Consider the following 17,344-nt stretch of genomic DNA (forward strand, 5'->3'; position numbering starts at 1 on the left):
ATCTGTTTGATCAATATATGTAGGTTTCTGGTATCATGTTTTTCCTTCGTGGAAATATTTGCTGAAAATTTGCTGCATAAATTAAAGAAAAGGTTTTGATACACTCTTATTCCTAAAGACTCAAATTAATTACTATGAATCTATATTTTTCCTGATACTTTTCTGTAGTTATATAATAAACCTACAAGTCTTTCTGAGTCTTATCACAATTAAAAAACAAACAAACAAAAACAGGTTTAACTGCAGTTTTAACTTGAACTGTCAGTCTGGATTTTTCCATCCTATCAATTCATCCAACAGTTTGCAATAGGACGTGAGAAGGTGAGAAACAGGGACCCCAAACAGAGAAAGCAGGTGACATTTATAAAATAAACCCTGTCAAATACTAAAGTTAGGATCCCACCAGTGGCTGGCCAATAGAGGATACTATGGCGCAACCCCACCCACCTAATGTCCTTGATTAAGGCTGGAAAAAAATGATTAAAAAAATGAAATTATAAAAATGAAACATTTCGAAATATATTAATACTTTTTTAGATATGCAAGATGAATATATAATCTTTAATGACGAGTAAAGCTGTTTCGTTTATTGTCGGATTGGTGACTTATTTCCGCCCTGGGGCACAAAAATCTATCCAATCCAATCTATCTAATCGATAGACGCATAGAGATAATGTGTATGATTGACTCTCATCAAAAGTTGTGCATTCAAAGTACAACTGAGTTTCAAGTCCATCTCCATAAACCTCCAACCACACCTCTGGATGTGTTAGAAATTTAGGTTTTATGGTCTGCTTCTAACATCAGTGACTAGATATGCTACATTGAAAGTTTAACGTTTTGTTAAATCCTTTGACTTACTTAAAAAACATTCAAAAGATTGCTTAAGATTGTAATTATCATATAGATCTACTAATCACAATAAAATGGACACGTTTTATTGTGATTAGTTTAAATCTCTGCATTTTGAATCTATTAAATCAAATAAGTTGTATTATTTTTCCAATAGCCAGTAAATCCTACCTTCTCTTCCTGGTTTCAATAAGTTCTGTAGAGCTGCTGGTTCACCCCTTGAACTGTAAAAGGAGCAACAACCAGTTTATATCGTTTTATATAACCAGAATAGGTCATGTGATTTCACAGAACTGAGGGCTCTAAAAGAAACAACAAAAAACAAAACAACCAACAGCTTTTATCAGAGTGGTGTGCCCAAAGATAGAGGAAAAAAGTGGTGTATAACCTTAATCAAACAAAGCATTTGATACAGAACAACTAAGTATAACTCTGCACAACATTATCATGGTACTCTCATAAACCTTTTAAATCAATTGTATCATTATGTACTTTATAAAGTACCTATAGCTAAAACTCAGACGCATCTCTGCCTCACTCCCTGCTTGCTTACATTTATTAATACTTTTCTGCTTCTTCTCTCCTTGCCTAACCCTATTAGCAGTGATGCATTATAATGACTGTTTAACAGATTTATTAAGATGTTCTTTATATGAATTACAATTAATAAATGTTTAGTCATGGAATTTAATTATCTAAAAAAGTGACCAACTTGAACACATTCTGTGAACAGTACTTCATGGTCAAAAATATACTTCAATAAAGAAACACACCACAACAGTTGATGTTCAGTGCCATAAGGACACCATATTGAATCATCCCACTGATTCCTTCAGAAGCCTTCATGTGAAAATGAATGGGTCTCTTGAAAGAAAAGAAAGCTGGATTTAAATTATTTGGCAAACAGAAATGAAGCCTTACACTTAATGCAGTTATGGAGCCCCTAGTGTTAAGTGAAACTATTCTATCCATCCATCGATTTTCTGTCACCCCTAATCCCAGTTGGTGTTGCGTGCTGGTGGCTATCTCCAGCTGTCTATGGGCGAGAGGCAGGGTACAGCCTGGACAGGTCTGAAACTATTCTAAAAGCTAAAAAAAAGAACCCACTGGACTTTTTTCAAAGTTTGAAGATGTTTCGCTTCTTTAAACGTTTTTAATACAAAATGTCAGAAATAGCGTTGAGGCTTTATAGAGTAGACCAAAAACAAAGCCTTGTTTTTGCTTAGAAAACTTGCAAACTGAACTGGACGAAGGGGTCCACCCTTTAGGAATGGGCAGTCATTTGGGTTCTTTTTTTTAGCCTGCAATGCCCAATACCTGTCTATGTCTCCAAAAAGGGGGTCGTTAGAGGAAATTGTTGGCCTGGCTGACAGGCCAGGTGTGCTGTTCCCCCGTATCCCCTGTAAGTGAAACAATGGACAACAGAGAATTAACACATACAAACACACAAACTTGTAGAAAATACAAAACTTGCAAAAACTACATTTTGGAATTAACTAATCAACAGCTAAACATCAAAGAACTGATATAAAAACAGCTGAGGCGTTTTACATTAAATCAGAATAAGAACATTCAGCAAACTTCAGGTTGTCACTTTTTCTGGTACTAAAAATATCAATCTTTAACTCTTTATCAACTTATGTATAGAGGTGGCTGTAGAAAGTAATTCCACTCGTTGATTCGTCTTAACTTTCTCTAAGGAATTACAATTTACCTGAACAGTCAAACAAGACAGAAATAGAAATGAAGTTCAGAGCCATTGATGAACCCTCTGCTACCAGTGAAGTAGTTTCTTTCTTCCTCTTTCCTTTTATTTATTGTTAAGGACAGTTGGCTGACAGGAAAGGGGGCATGAGAGAGGGGGAAAGACATGCAGGAAAGGACCACAGGCCAGATTCGAACCCAGGTCGCCCACATCGAGGAGTAAGGCCTCCATACATGGGTCATGTGCGCTAACCACTTGTCTGTTTTCTTTATCGTCTTTCAAAAGATTCTGTAAACATAGATCTATGTTTTTTCACAGATTTCCAGACGGGATCTCTTAACTTGCTGAAGATAAATCTGATAATGAAGCTTCAATGCCTCTGATCATCTATGCGATATTTTCCAACTTGATGGGCAAAGCCGATAGCATCAATGAGCTTTTCCTTCTCCTCTGGTATCACATCCTGACATTTTTTGATAACGTTTTACAGATTGTTTCTCCCTAAATCTCTGTTGCTCCATAGAGTAACAAGTTCCACAGTCGGCTGTGCTGCTCCAGGTCAGACACATGACTTTTCACTCTAACGACTGATTCTTCATTGTTTTCCAAATGCTTCTGATTCTAGATAAAGTTATTAGCAAAGCTTGTTTGTTTTTTCTTTACCTTAACTGACGTTGAGCCGCCATACTTTATCTTCCACCTTTCAGTGATCTAGCTTAACTAACTCATGTATTTTTTTCTGCTGGTGTTCAGCATTTTTTATTTTGTTTGTCCAATAAGAGGATTTTTTTTTCAAAGATTTACAGTTTCATCAAAAAGAACAATCTTTTGATTTTACATTTTTAAATAAATCTTTATTTTATAGTCTGATTATTAATAGCTGAGATTAACCTACCAGAATAACTGAATTAATCCCTGGTTTATGAGTGGATTATACATTGCAGAATAGATTAATTTAGACTTTTCTTAGCACTTAAACCTGACTATATAAAGTCTAGATTCAGAACAAATTGATCAGATACGATCTAAACATCATTCCAGCTATTAATATTACAATCAAATAATTTGGGTCTATTTTCTAAGCAAGTTCATGAGAGCCATCTCCTTTATCCTCAGGTTTATCCACATTTTATTTCTGTGCGTAAAATCATACAGGATCTAACAGCTGCACAAAAGGTCACGGCATTTAAATCTCTTTATGTTTTTTTAATAGGGATGTCCATAGGCAGTCCTTTAATAGGCAGTCCAATATTGATATCAGATATTGGTCTGATATCAGCCAAAAACAAATATATACGATTCAGTAGTTCTGCACCTAAATTGTCAGATTTTGGCAGCGTGCTGATAAAATAAACTATGCTTCTGTCTAAAGTTTCTTTAACCTGTTGGTTCATAATAACTGGTTCGGTTGTTCTCAGGTTTATTGCTGTGAACTATTGTTTTTTTATGACTTGATCAAACCTTTTTTTTTTTATTTCACACTGCAAACGTGTATTAAAATGATGTGTGATTCGTTCTGATATCATATCAGGTTAATATTGGTATCAGTCAGTCCTTAAATGTGCAATATTGGTATTATCAACGTATTGTTTCTTTAATTTAGGAAAAGTCAGGTTTAATACTTTAAGACCTATAATTCCAAACACTAAACAGTAAGTTTATGTATAATTTTAAAATGTATATGTAGCTACAATAAAGAGAAATATTTTACATCAATTAGTTATTGGGATACTAAGGGTATTTTAGTCATTATAGTTTTGCCTCCTTTGTGATTTACGGACGGATTTAAGCAAATTGTTTCCTCTAATCTGCGAGTTTGGGCAGATGCATACGTTCTGCTCGCGCACCCTGATTGCATAAGGAATAGTCTATCAGAAGCTTCAGCCCACATTTAATCATGCAACATGGAAATGTTTCAATGTAAACAAGTTATGCCTGAAAAGTGTATCATCTTATTTCCTGAAGAGCAGGTCCCTTACTCTGGCCACACCTATAACACACTACACATCTCTTGAACAAGTTTTTATTTATTTATTTATTTTCAGTTTAAGTTGGCCTTATGACTTAAAATGAAATTAAAATAATCAAATTTGCTTCTGCATTCTCTTCTTTTTTTTATATAAACCATGTAACTTGCTGTGATCCCGGGTTTATAACGTGTTTTATGGCCTGGCCTAGGTGTGCACATCTGATGTTGCTCACAGTGATCCTCGTTGAACTCAGGGACTTCTATTTATGCTCAGGTATATAAAAAAAATAGAGTGAACATTGCTTAAAAGTAGCTTGAGAAAAAAACAATTTAGAGGTTTAGCAGATTTATGCCTTCTACCTACCATATACAGGTTGTCCACAAGGGGGCACTAGCGTACAGTTATAGTATGGATTAACGCTCCAATTGGTCTGAATTTATCAGTGAAATTGCTCTCCAATTATTTTAGATAGTATTTTTATAATTTTTTCTCAAAAACAAATGTTTTAGTCACAAACATTTTTTTTTTATAATTTTAATAACCCGCCTATTTTCTATCTATTAATTTGCTGTTGTTCTTCCGGTCCCGTTTTCAGCCAATAGAAAAACTCGTTTAAACAGCGCGTGGTCATGAAGGCTCTGCCTCATTTCACAGCCAGCTAGGAAAGCAGACCGCCAGATTGGTGGAGTCAGAATGATAATAAACAGAAGGATCCGCTTAAATTTCGCTGTCAGAGCATTGGGCGTTAAAAATGTTTAAAGAATGAAAGTTGAAATCACTTTAGGATATAATCTCCTCTCCTGCGGCTGGTTTTCTCTTCCAGTCATGTCACAGACCGGCGGAAGGGAAAGGAGCAGATCGCTGATAGACTGAGGTAAGACAACAATAATAATCGGTTCTGGTATATCACTATAAAAGTTCCAAATCTTTTCATATATGTCAATTTATACAAGTGAAGTTTTCTATAGTTTAATTAGTAACACTGGGTGGGGTTCAGGTTCGGCTGCATGATTTATTTTTGGAAACTGATCAGTTCTGCTGTATCCAGTCTGAATCCTGCAGACTTCAGCTGAGGTTGAAAAACATTTCAGCCTGTTTACAATCTGATGTTTGAGCTGCTACAGCCTGAAGATCAATAATTAAATCTGAAATAACAGAAAATACAGTCATATGTTTGACAGCTGTTGTGTTTAAGGCTTATTTTCTAATAGAATAACAAAAACATCTTTAAGGTGCCGCAGCTAGCAGGTTTAGATCCATCATGAAAACACAGAAAGAAAGCCTTTAAAAGTGAATAGTTGATATTATTTTAAATATCCCTTTATCTCCTAATAGATTAATTTTCATTTATTGGATCCAGAAGATTCAGACTTCCAAGCCTAAGCTTTATTTTGATGGTCCAGATAATCAGCTGAAGATCAGACAGCTGTTTAGTCAGCTTTGATCTGCAGGTTTAATACTAAAAAATATAATTTTCTATTCAGTAAATATTTTTAAATCAAATGCATTAATCAGCAGGATGCAGATATTTTTATTTTTGAGACTCAGGCTCAGGTTAGAGAATGTTTGGATTCCTGAATATAGATAAACTGTGATTAGTCTGATCAGGGGCGGATTTAGGAAATTTGGGGCCCTAGGCAAAGACAGGCAGGGGGCCCCACTCTATTCTACAGATAGAGAAATGTTAATAGAATAGACATCCATTATCTGTTCTAGGTTGTGTCCCTTTTCTTCTTGTTTTCCTCTCTATGTTTTGTACTCAGCTGACTTTTCATGCTGTCTCTAAAGGAATGAAAGATGTTTTCCAAGCACTAAGCTCACTTAGCTGATTGCTCCTTCCTGTGTTTCCAAAAAGGCCAAAGTAAATAACCCAGTCCTTCTTTTCACTGTAGACAAGCCATGGTCTGCTTATCTGTTCTCCATTTTTCATTTGGATGAAATAATAGCTGCATGAATCATGACAGCAGACAAGATAGAGGAGAGCAGGAGGCGGGGTTACCAATCTACTTGCTCTGGAGAGCAGAGTTCGCTGCTTTTAGATGTTGTCTCCAAACAGAGCATTTTAGCGAAAGGATTTTTTTTAACCAAAAACATAATTAAGATGCAAAAATAATGAATAGCTTCATTAACCATACAGGAAGGAGCAATCAGCTAAGTGAGCTTAGTGCTTGGAAAACATCTTTCATTCCTTTAGAGACAGCATGAAAAGTCAGCTGAGTACAAAACATAGAGAGGAAAACAAGAAGAAAAGGGACAAGAAGAGAGGGACACAACCTAGAACAGATAATGGATGTCTATTCTATTAACATTTCTCTATCTGGAGAATGGATCTGTTTTATGTGTTGTCTTCTACAATCAGAGGGCCCCCTGCCTGTCTTTGCCTAGGGCCCCAAGTTTCCTAAATCCACCCCTGGTTCTGATCAAATGGTCCTGCTATAACAGAGGAATAGATGTTGATTTAAAAAAGATTTTAAATTGAATTAAAACTTTGCTGATTATTAGTTAAATTAAATATTTCCAACATTTTCTATTAATGTCTCAGATCAGAAGCAGCAGCTGCTTAGAGTCCAGTCATGTATGTTGGCATAGTTCCTGTAGATGAAGCTTCTTGTACTGAGATAAACAAACAGAATCTCTGCAGACATGTTGATGCTGACTTTCCTTCAGGATGCAGTACTGCAGCACCCGCGGCGGCGTCCATGGACGGGACTTCAGAGATGTTCTGTTCTCTGGGTACGCTCCGGACGGAGGGATGTTCATGCCCGAATCGCTCCCTGCGCTGAGTCCTGAGACCCTGCGGTGCTGGAGGGGGCTGCCGTACCCCAGGCTGGTGGTGGAGGTCTGCTCCCTGTTCATTCCTCCTCAGCTGATCCCCAGAGACGACCTGGAGGGTGAGCAGCTCTTCTACCAGTGCTGGTGCTTTAATATCCACTTATTAGATTTATTTCTTATCCTTCATCAGTCCTGAATAAAATGCTTTGATTATTTATAAGCAGAAAATCCAGCATGACCCTAATTAGACTGGAATAAATTAAATGGAAACTCCATGTTTGCAGCCTCGATGCTCCAATGAGATTAAATAAGAGGAACTGAGATAATAAAGTAAGAAAATGACGGAACTCTGAGGAGAGAGAAGCGGAAATGAAGATTTATTTAGCAGAAGTTTTAATAATTCACAATAAAATCACATGTTTACATCATTAAATTAATGCATTAATTAAGACAAAACCAAAGAAAAATCTCTTTGTTCAATATTTTGTATAACAGGTATCTCTTTATTGTACATTTTAACATTTCATTATCGGTGTTGCTTATTATTGAGGTTTAAAGAGGAAAAAATAAAATCATGAAATAAATAAAAGCATATTGAAATGTCCCATTAGATAATTAGATATACAGTTTATTTATTCATTGCATGACTAAATTATTAAATGTCATGTTTTAAAGTAAATTCAGTTAAACATACTTGTAATTATTTTGTTTATGTGCAGCATACTTGTCATTAAAATATTTAAACTGTCCATTTCACCCCTCTCTAGGCAGAATTAGGGCCGTTTCTATGGAGACCATTTGACGATATGTTACATAAATACATTTTAAATGTATTTATTTATTTATTGTTGCATTTATTTACTTCATGATTTTTTTATTAGTTTTAATTTTATCCACATTTATGGCTATTGAGGACAAAATTATATGTGATGCCTGATTTTGGCGCCCCCTAGTGGAGGTCAGCAAGAAAAGGTTCTGTGTTGCATTTTCACAGTTTTATCTTGAATTATTGTGTTTTCCTTCAGTTCTTTAAAGTTGGACAGAGAAGAACTTATGATGGAGCAGAAATGGGTCAGTTAGAGAGACAGCTAACTGAACTAAGCTGGTTAGATAGACCAACATGGAGGCTTTATCTTCTTAACTACAGTCACACCAGTCAGAATGAATGAACAACCACAGTTTTTGTTTTTATTCTGTCTTCCAGTGCTTGTGAGTAAAGCCCTCTCCAGTTTCTCAGTTCCTGACGCAGTGCAGATCGCCAGGCTGAAAGACGGGCTGTCGGTTCTGGAGCTTTTCCACGGAGAAACGTTTGCCTTTAAAGACCTGGCCATGAGCTGCACCGTCCAATTCCTCAACTACTTCCTGCAGAAGGAAGGCAGCAGAGCCGTGGTTCTGGTTGGTAAGATACGACTCTGAGATGGAGCGGTTTGGGTCGACCCTCTGAACTAGAGCTCCACTGCTGAGATGTTTTCCCACTTGGGAATAACCTTGATCACAATAATCTGTATCATTCTACAGTTTTTCTATCTATATAATGATAATCTGGACCTCATAATCCATCCCAGGTTGATGGGCAGCAACAGTTGCTGCTGAGAGATTAATGTTCTGAATGCAAAAAAAAAAACTCAGGAGACAATCAGGATGAAGAGAGTTAGTCACTGCTTTTAAACCAGAATAAAATGAAAAGATTTTAAATTAAAACTATGAGGATTACAGAGGTAAACTATAATGAATAAATAAGACAGAATAAGGTTAACTCTAGAATCAGCCAGAGAAATAATAAATAACCTGAGTTGTGTCTATTCTAGTACGGAAGAGGATTAGGGCCACTAAAAAACAAAAATTAACTGATTTTTAAATTTTATTTCAGTTTAACAAGGGAAAAAAGTCAGAATTCTGACCTTAATCTCAGAATTCTGACTTTTTTTATTGTCAGAATTCTGAGATTAAAGTCAGAATTCTGAAAAAAAAAGTCAGAATTCTGACTTTTTTTTCCAGAATTCTGACTTTAATCTCAGAATTCTGACTTTTTTCTCAGAATTCTGACTTTAATCTCAGAATCCTGACTTTAATCTCAGAATCCTGACTTTAATCTCAGAATTCTGACTTTAATCTCAGAATTCTGACTTTAATCTCAGAATCCTGACTTTAATCTCAGAATTCTGACTTTAATCTCAGAATTCTGACTTTTTTCTCAGAATTCTGACTTTAATCTCAGAATCCTGACTTTAATCTCAGAATTCTGACTTTTTTTTCCAGAATTCTGACTTTAATCTCAGAATTCTGACTTTAATCTCAGAATCCTGACTTTAATCTCAGAATCCTGACTTTTTTCTTAGAATTCTGACTTTAATCTCAGAATCCTGACTTTAATCTCAGAATCCTGACTTTAATCTCAGAATTCTGACTTTAATCTCAGAATTCTGACTTTTTTTTTCTCAGAATATTGACTTTTTTCTCAGAATTCAGTCAGAATTCTGAGAAAAAAGTCAGAATTCTGACTTTTTTCCCATGTTAAACTGAAATAAAATTTAAAAATCAGTTAACTTTTTTTTTTTTTTTTTTCAGTGGCCCTAATCCTCTTCCGTAATTTTAATTTTACCAGGATAGAATTCAGATCCAATCTTGATGAAACAAAACATTAAAGATAAATTTGGATTCATTCCAGATGAGTTTTGCAGGAACTGTTTCTTTGAGGTTGCATTTTTAAATAAATAAAAAAGTAGGATTAAATCTGGATAAATTTATATTAAAACTAATATTAAAACTGGAATAAATGAAGGTTGGTTCTGTTATAGCAGCCTCTACTTCTCTAAAGTCATTGCTGTTACCTTTTTGCCTTGGCGTTTTGGTAACACACCTGATGGGATCTATGCTTAATCAGGTTTCACAGACAACAATAATTATTAATTTTATTCTTTTTTTATTCATTTTATTCTTCTAATCTTTAAATAAGAAAAAAATCAAAGCAAAGAATAATATTACATTAAACTTTATGTAACAGTTAATACATTTCTTATTAGAAAATGACTTCTTTCTTTGGAGTTATTCAGTTATTTATTTAAATTCTTTATTCTATATTTTACGTCTTTAGATGGAAGACAGTTGCTTTTACTCCTTTAAGTCTTAATGCATGAAGTTCCTGAGTCTGGGTTTCTTATTAGGGAGATGAAAACGTGTCCTGATGTCCATCTGAACCGATTCTGCTCTCAGGAACATCAGGAGACACCGGCGGCTCGGCCATCCACAGCGCTAAAGCTCTTCCTGGTCTGGATGTTCTGGTGGTCTACCCTCAGGGTCGGATCACCGCAGTCCAGGAGAAGCACGTGACCACCTGCCTGGAGGAAAACATCCATGTGTTTGCAGGTAGAAGCTGCTCTCTGATGGAAGGATCCGTTTTAGAAAACCTTCTGAGAATCTCTGTGTTCTCCTGCAGCCGACGGCAGCTCAGACGACATCGATCAGCCTCTGCGCCGTCTGTTCGCCGACCAGGACCTGGTCAGAACCCACGGCCTCATGAGCCTCAACTCTGTCAACTGGTCCAGAGTCATGGTCCAGATCGCCCACTTCTTCTACGCCTACCTGGAGCTCAGCGGCCTGGAGAAGACGGACAGAGAGCTGCCGGAGCTGGAGGTGGTGGTTCCCACCGGAGGAGCTGGAAACATCACAGGTGGGGAGGAAGGCTTCCATTAACATGAACTTTACTGGGATTTTAACTGGATCTGGGAGCTCTGGTGTGATAAAACTCAGGCTGAGCTTTTCTCATTTAAACCCTCCATATGAATCAGCTGTGAAACAGAATGAATGAATAGTAAAGCACAGCAAGTCTACCACTAAGAACGGTGGGGGATCTATGATGCTGTGGGCCTAAAGAGTGCTGTGTTATGATCTTAAGCACCAGGAAATCTTTTATTGCCAATTTTCAGCAGGAAAATAATCAACCTATAATTGCTTCTGAATGGTTTATAAAGTGATTCCGGCTTCCATCACTGGGTCCTGACCAGCAGAGAGACAGAAGATCCTCCATGTTTGTAGTTTTCTTCTGTTTTTGTGTCCAACAGCTGCCTACATCGCCATCCAGATGGGCTTGCCTCTGAAGCTGGTTGCCATGGTGAACTCTAATGACATCGTGCACAGGATGGTGACCAGCGGTGATTTCTCCATGGCGCCGAGCGTCACTCAGACTCTGGCTCCAGCCATAGATATTCAGGTATAGAAGCTCAACTAGTTTACAGGTATTTGAAAAGGAATTGATTTATACCTGTTTCTCTTTTTTAGTTGTAATCAGTACACTTTTGAATTTCATATTAAAATATGTAATATATTAGCTTATTTCTTTATTCTACACTCAGCAGCCACTTTATTAGGTACACCTGTCCAACTGCTCGTTAACACTTAATTTCTAAGCAGCCAATCACATGGGGGCAACTCAGTGCATTTAGGCATGTAGACATGGTCAGGACAATCTCCTGCAGTTCAAACCGAGCATCAGTATGGGGAAGAAAGGTGATTTGAGTGACTTTGAACGTGGCATGATTGTTGGTGCCAGAAGGGCTGGTCTGAGTATTTCAGAAACTGCTGATCTACTGGGATTTTCACGCACAACCATCTCTAGGGTTTACAGAGAATGGTCAGAAAAAGAAAAAAAGCATCCAGTGAGCGGCAGTTCTGTGGGCGGAAATGCCTTGTTGATGCCAGAGGTCAGAGGAGAATGGCCAGACTGGTTCGAGCTGATAGAAGGGCAACAGTGACTCAAATAACCACCCGTTACAACCAAGGTGGGCAGAAGAGCATCTCTGAACGCACAGTACGTCGAACTTTGAGGCAGATGGGCTACAGCAGCAGAAGACCACACCGGGTGCCACTCCTTTCAGCTAAGAACAGGAAACTGAGGCTACAATTTGCACAAGCTCATCGAAATTGGACAATAGAAGATTGGAAAAACGGTGCCTGGTCTGATGAGTCTCGATTTCTGCTGCGACATTCGGATGGTAGGGTCAGAATTTGGCGTCTACAACATGAAAGCATGGATCCATCCTGCCTTGTATCAATGGTTCAGGCTGGTGGTGGTGGTGTCATGGTGTGGGGAATATTTTCTTGGCACTCTTTGGGCCCCTTGGTACCAATTGAGCATCGTTGCAACGCCACAGCCTACCTGAGTATTGTTGCTGACCATGTCCATCCCTTTATGACCACAATGTACCCAACTTCTGATGGCTACTTTCAGCAGGATAATGCGCCATGTCATAAAGCTGGAATCATCTCAGACTGGTTTCTTGAACATGACAATGAGTTCACTGTACTCAAATGGCCTCCACAGTCACCAGATCTCAATCCAATAGAGCATCTTTGGGATGTGGTGGAACGGGAGATTCGCATCATGGATGTGCAGCCGACAAATCTGCGGCAACTGTGTGATGCCAACATGTCAATATGGACCAAAGTCCCTGAGGAATGCTTCCAGCACCTTGTTGAATCTATGCCACGAAGAATTGAGGCAGTTCTGAAGGCAAAAGGGGGTCCAACCCGTTACTAGCATGGGGTACCTAATAAAGTGGCCAGTGAGTGTATATATAAGCTTTATTTGTTGTTTTAGATATTTATATAACTATGAGATTTTGATTTTAACAAAAATCCAAACAAACATTTTCAAGCCAAAAATTTATGTTTTCATTTGGAAGACATATAATATCAATAAAACCTAATCTAATGGAAATTTTACCTTATGCAGATATCTTAATACATTTGAATCCATTGGCCTTTTTATTTTTTTGTCCCCCCCTTATTCCCCCCTGGTATATTCGGTCTAGAACCGCCACTGTATTTTATATACATATGTAAGAGAGAGAGATATAATCTTATATGGATTTTGGAAAATGTTTATATTCTTAATTGAGATCATCGTCGTTTATGTTGTTAGTATTTATTGCAGGGATGCACTATATTGGGATTTTGGCCGATATCCGATATCCCGATATGTTAAAACTCATGTAGCTGATAACCGATATCGATACCGATGTTAAAGCTGGACAAAAATAAGTAGTCATTGAATATAGCAGTTTGATCCATTTCTGACACTTTGAAAAATAATATACTCAAATATATTTTCATATGCTGATATCAAATAGATTTTTAAAAACGCGGTATTGATCTATTTTACTTTCAAAATCTCGTGAAATTTCATCGTTCTGTTACAAACTCTCGTGATATTTTGCAAATTCTTGTGAGATTTTGTTAGTAAAATAGATCGATACCGCGTCAATATATCAACATATAAAAATATGGCAACATTTTGTGAATTTTCGGGGGATTTCGTAGCATAAAGATGACATATAGCAATATTTCATTAGTAAAAGAGATTGATATGGTGTTTTTAAATGGCAATATATCAGCATAGGAAGATATTGTGATATTTTAATGGATCAATATTTTTTCCGTCTTTAGAAGTTTTTAAGTCTGTAAAAAAGAAGTTTTTGAGGAAGAAGTAGTATTTTTTTATTTTTTTTTTTAGACTTTAGAAACTCAGAAGCTGATCAAATATCGGGTTAAATATCGGTGGGGTGGCCGATGTCCGATATTCAGTTTTAAGGCCGATACCAATAGGGGGCCGATTATATCGTGCATCCTTAATTTATTGCAGCAACTTCAGGAAACAAAAAAAAGCTACTGAGACGCTGAAGTTGGTCCGTTCCTTGTCCGACACGCTCATTCAAAAAAGGAATCTCCTGAGATCAACATGGTGCTGAAGGTATAAACAACGTATCCAAAATATAACTTGTCAAACGTAGATTATAACAATAGAGACTGGCCAACTCACCCACTCTCTATCAGTGACACTCCCACAGGTGAGTAATATGCCCGATTACAAAACTCCTCCCTAATCTAATTGATTAAATCCCCTACAAACCAACAAATAAAAACAAAACCATAACCGCTATAAACTCAGACAAACCAACATCAAAGCATCTTTTCAATTATGCTTCTACAGTATTTATTATCTTCTGTTTAGGAGGCCTTATAGGTCATAGCTATAACTTTTTTAACAAAGCAATGGGTGGTATACTTATACTTTTAAAATATAGTATATAAATTATTGTTTTATACATTTTGATGGATCAAAAGTATATAAATATTTACTTCTGAAAATGAGGCCAATGTCAATTTTAAAAGGATTTTGCACCAATAGGAATAGTAGGTTAAGGAATTAAACGTATAGCTGTCAGCTTTAATGAAAGGCTGGAAGCATTTTGTTTTTTCATTTTAAGTTTACAACTCTAAGAATCAAATCAGATTTTCCAGTTAATCTGAATTTAATTAATCCTCTTTGTCTTTTTTGGGTGTTTACTGTAGTTGGGTTGGTTTTAAATTGTCTATAAATAAAATCTTTTAAAACCTGGAGCTGATTTAACGGCTGGTATAAAGTCTGTTGGCAGATGTTGAGTCGAAGCAAATGAAGGATCTCTGCTTCTCCTCTTCCTGGTCTCTAGGATCCGTACAACATGGAGCGGATCTTCTGGCTCCTCCTGGGCAGAGACGGAGCTTCAGTGAAAACCATGATGGAGGAGTTCCAACGTTCCCGTCGACACGCTCTGCCAGAAAACCACCGCAAACTGGTACCAGTTTCTCAGGGCCCGGTGGAGACATCCAGACCCTGATCATGACGTTTGTGCTGTGTCGTCCCTGTAGCTGTCCGAGGTTCTGGTGACCGACACCGTGAGCGATGAGGGAATCCTGGAGACCATGAGGAGGTGCTGGGAGGAGAACCAGTACGTGTTGTGTCCTCACACAGCTGTGGCCGTCTGGCATCACTACCACTGTCCTCACCAACCCAGCACCAACAGGTGGGAGGAGCTTAGCTTTACATTATTTTAGTGATTTATGGATTTTTAACATTTAGTTGTTGTTCGGTTTCAATTAATTATTGATTTCTGGTGGGGGTTTTTTCATTCCATTTCTTGAATATATCTATATATCAATATTTTAATTTTAAAGAGGTCTTATTTATTATGTGTGCTTTTTATTTTTTTATATTTAGGATATATTTATGTTCAAATAAACTTTGATTTTATTTAGATTTACTCTACTTATAATATAAACATACACCTGGTATTAATTTTCAGTTGTTTTAAATGTTATTGTATTTCCAACATTTTTTAATATATATATTTTTTTCTTTTATTATATTTATAATTTTTTATCACTGCTAGAAATATTTAAAATTTATAATATTTCAGATTATATTAAATCAGATATTAAGAACCGTGTTCATATTTTTTTTTGTATTAACAGGGCTTCTTTTTATATTTTGTTTATTTTAAAAAATTGTTTTGTTTATTTACATTTTTTCAACATAAATACATTTACATTTTAATAGTTTTTAGTTTTTTCATTAATATATGTAGTACATTTATTAATTGCAAATATACAACTGTAATAAGTTTTAAAGATACCAGTAGAACCAGTGCTTTGGTCCCACAATAACCTGTTTTTCTACATTTGACCCCCAGTGCAAATGAATTTTAAAAAGCTGCCATATACTGTATATATCTCATGCACCTTTTTCCTCCTTTGGCATCTTCTTCTTCTCCTTTGACTATTTGAACTGAAGTAACGAGTACATTTCTCCACTCAATAAAGTCAATCAATCAATCCAAAGTTAAATCACTAGTTCATTCATGTGTTTGTTGTTTCAGATGCTACGTTGCTACAGCATCTCCTGCCAAGTTTCAAGCAGCGGTGGACAAAGCAGGCCTTCCCTATGACCCCCCTGAAACTGTGCTGGCTCTGGCCCAGTTACCTACTCGGTACCAGATCCTGGAGAGGAGCCCAGACTGGTGCAAGCACTGGGAGGAACGACTGAGAGAGCGGATCCAGTCAGTGAGCAGAACCAGAAAGGAGGGGAGAGCGTTTTACGCTTAGAGTCCATAAAAAGCAGCTTTTATAGACGTCTACTTGTCTCTTGGATGGACTCTGCCCTGAACAGACATGTAACCTGTCCCAGCGAATGAACCCACCTGATCAGCAAGCATTCTAATCTAAACTAATCTTAAAGCATGAAGGAAACTAAATCCAGGAGGTCAAAGTTTTGCAATGTTAAACATTCTGTATCGCAGAATAAAATCAACTCATTTCACTGCAGGAAGCATTAATTCTCCCTGAAGGACATTAGAAGTTATTTGTCTTTTATACTAATTTACATCTCTGTACGAGCAAAGAAACAACAATAAAAAGCTGATTAAAATAAAAAAAGATAAAATTGTGATCTAAATGCTTTATTATTAATGTATTTTAAATTATCAATGATCATTAATAATGTTTTATGTTAATAATTTTTATTTAGTGAGCTGCAAAACCTCAGTACAATGACAATAAATCAAGTTTTATTCTCCTAAAGTATTTCCTTTTTTGATTTTACAGTCTCATATGTCAGGATGTCAAATAGATATTCAGGTTTCGAACATGGGGGGGGATTTACCATCAGGCAATACTAGGCAGTAGCCTAGGGCCCCAGGTTCCTGGGGGCCCCATAAAACTATGTTTACATGTATAGTTAATACAACTATTCCTTATTTGTGCACATTAATTATGTTTTTGATAAAAATCCTTTCACTAGGACATCAGAACGCTTATCATATTGTAAGTGTGTCCCAGCCACCCCCCCCCCCCCCCCCCTTCAGTGTCCACCATATTGGATCAGTCCATTTGCTGCACATGTTCAGAAAGGTCCAAACAGACAGCAGCAAACCATTTGAAAACAAACCATGCAAAGAGCAGTGTTGCCAACTTAGCGCTTTAGTCGCTATATTTAGCCACTTTTCAGACCCCTCTAGCACTTTGATTTCAAAAAAGCACCTAGCGCCAAATCTAGCAACTTTTTTTCTGCTACTGGAGACTTTGGAGACAACATCTAAAAGCAGCGAACGCTGTTCTCCAGAGCAAGTAGATTGGTAGCCCCGCCTCCTGCTCTCCTCTATCTCTAAAAGAAGGACTGTTATTTACTTTTTCCATTGCTTTTTTTGGAAACTCAGGAAGGAGCAATCAGCTA

At 36.9% G+C, this 17,344-nt stretch overlaps 1 protein-coding gene across 1 annotated transcript; it reads left to right on the forward strand.

Moving 5' to 3' along the window:
• The first annotated feature begins 7,168 nt into the window (after nt 1–7,168).
• Nucleotides 7,169–16,622, forward strand: thnsl2 (threonine synthase-like 2). The gene is made up of 8 exons (XM_038280613.1): nt 7,169–7,418; nt 8,504–8,698; nt 10,513–10,665; nt 10,736–10,969; nt 11,361–11,509; nt 14,787–14,912; nt 14,986–15,140; nt 15,993–16,622. The coding sequence occupies exons 1-8, from the start codon at nt 7,196–7,198 to the stop codon at nt 16,216–16,218; spliced, it is 1,461 nt and encodes a 486-aa protein (XP_038136541.1). The 5' UTR covers nt 7,169–7,195; the 3' UTR covers nt 16,219–16,622.
• Nucleotides 16,623–17,344: the final 722 nt, after the last annotated feature.

This window comes from Cyprinodon tularosa, unplaced genomic scaffold, assembly GCF_016077235.1.
Source record: "Cyprinodon tularosa strain WSP-4 unplaced genomic scaffold, ASM1607723v1 ctg162, whole genome shotgun sequence".
NCBI classification, from domain to species: domain Eukaryota; kingdom Metazoa; phylum Chordata; class Actinopteri; order Cyprinodontiformes; family Cyprinodontidae; genus Cyprinodon; species Cyprinodon tularosa.

What these genes read in the sequence shown, in the direction of transcription:
- thnsl2 (XM_038280613.1), top strand. Translation starts at nt 7,196, where the DNA reads ATGCAGTACTGCAGCACCCGCGGCGGCGTCCATGGACGGGACTTCAGA. An exon ending in AGGAGCTGGAAACATCACAG is followed by an intron (nt 10,970 to 11,360) that starts GTGGGGAGGAAG and finishes TGTGTCCAACAG; the next exon opens with CTGCCTACATCGCCATCCAG. An exon ending in CTCCAGCCATAGATATTCAG is followed by an intron (nt 11,510 to 14,786) that starts GTATAGAAGCTC and finishes CCTGGTCTCTAG; the next exon opens with GATCCGTACAACATGGAGCG.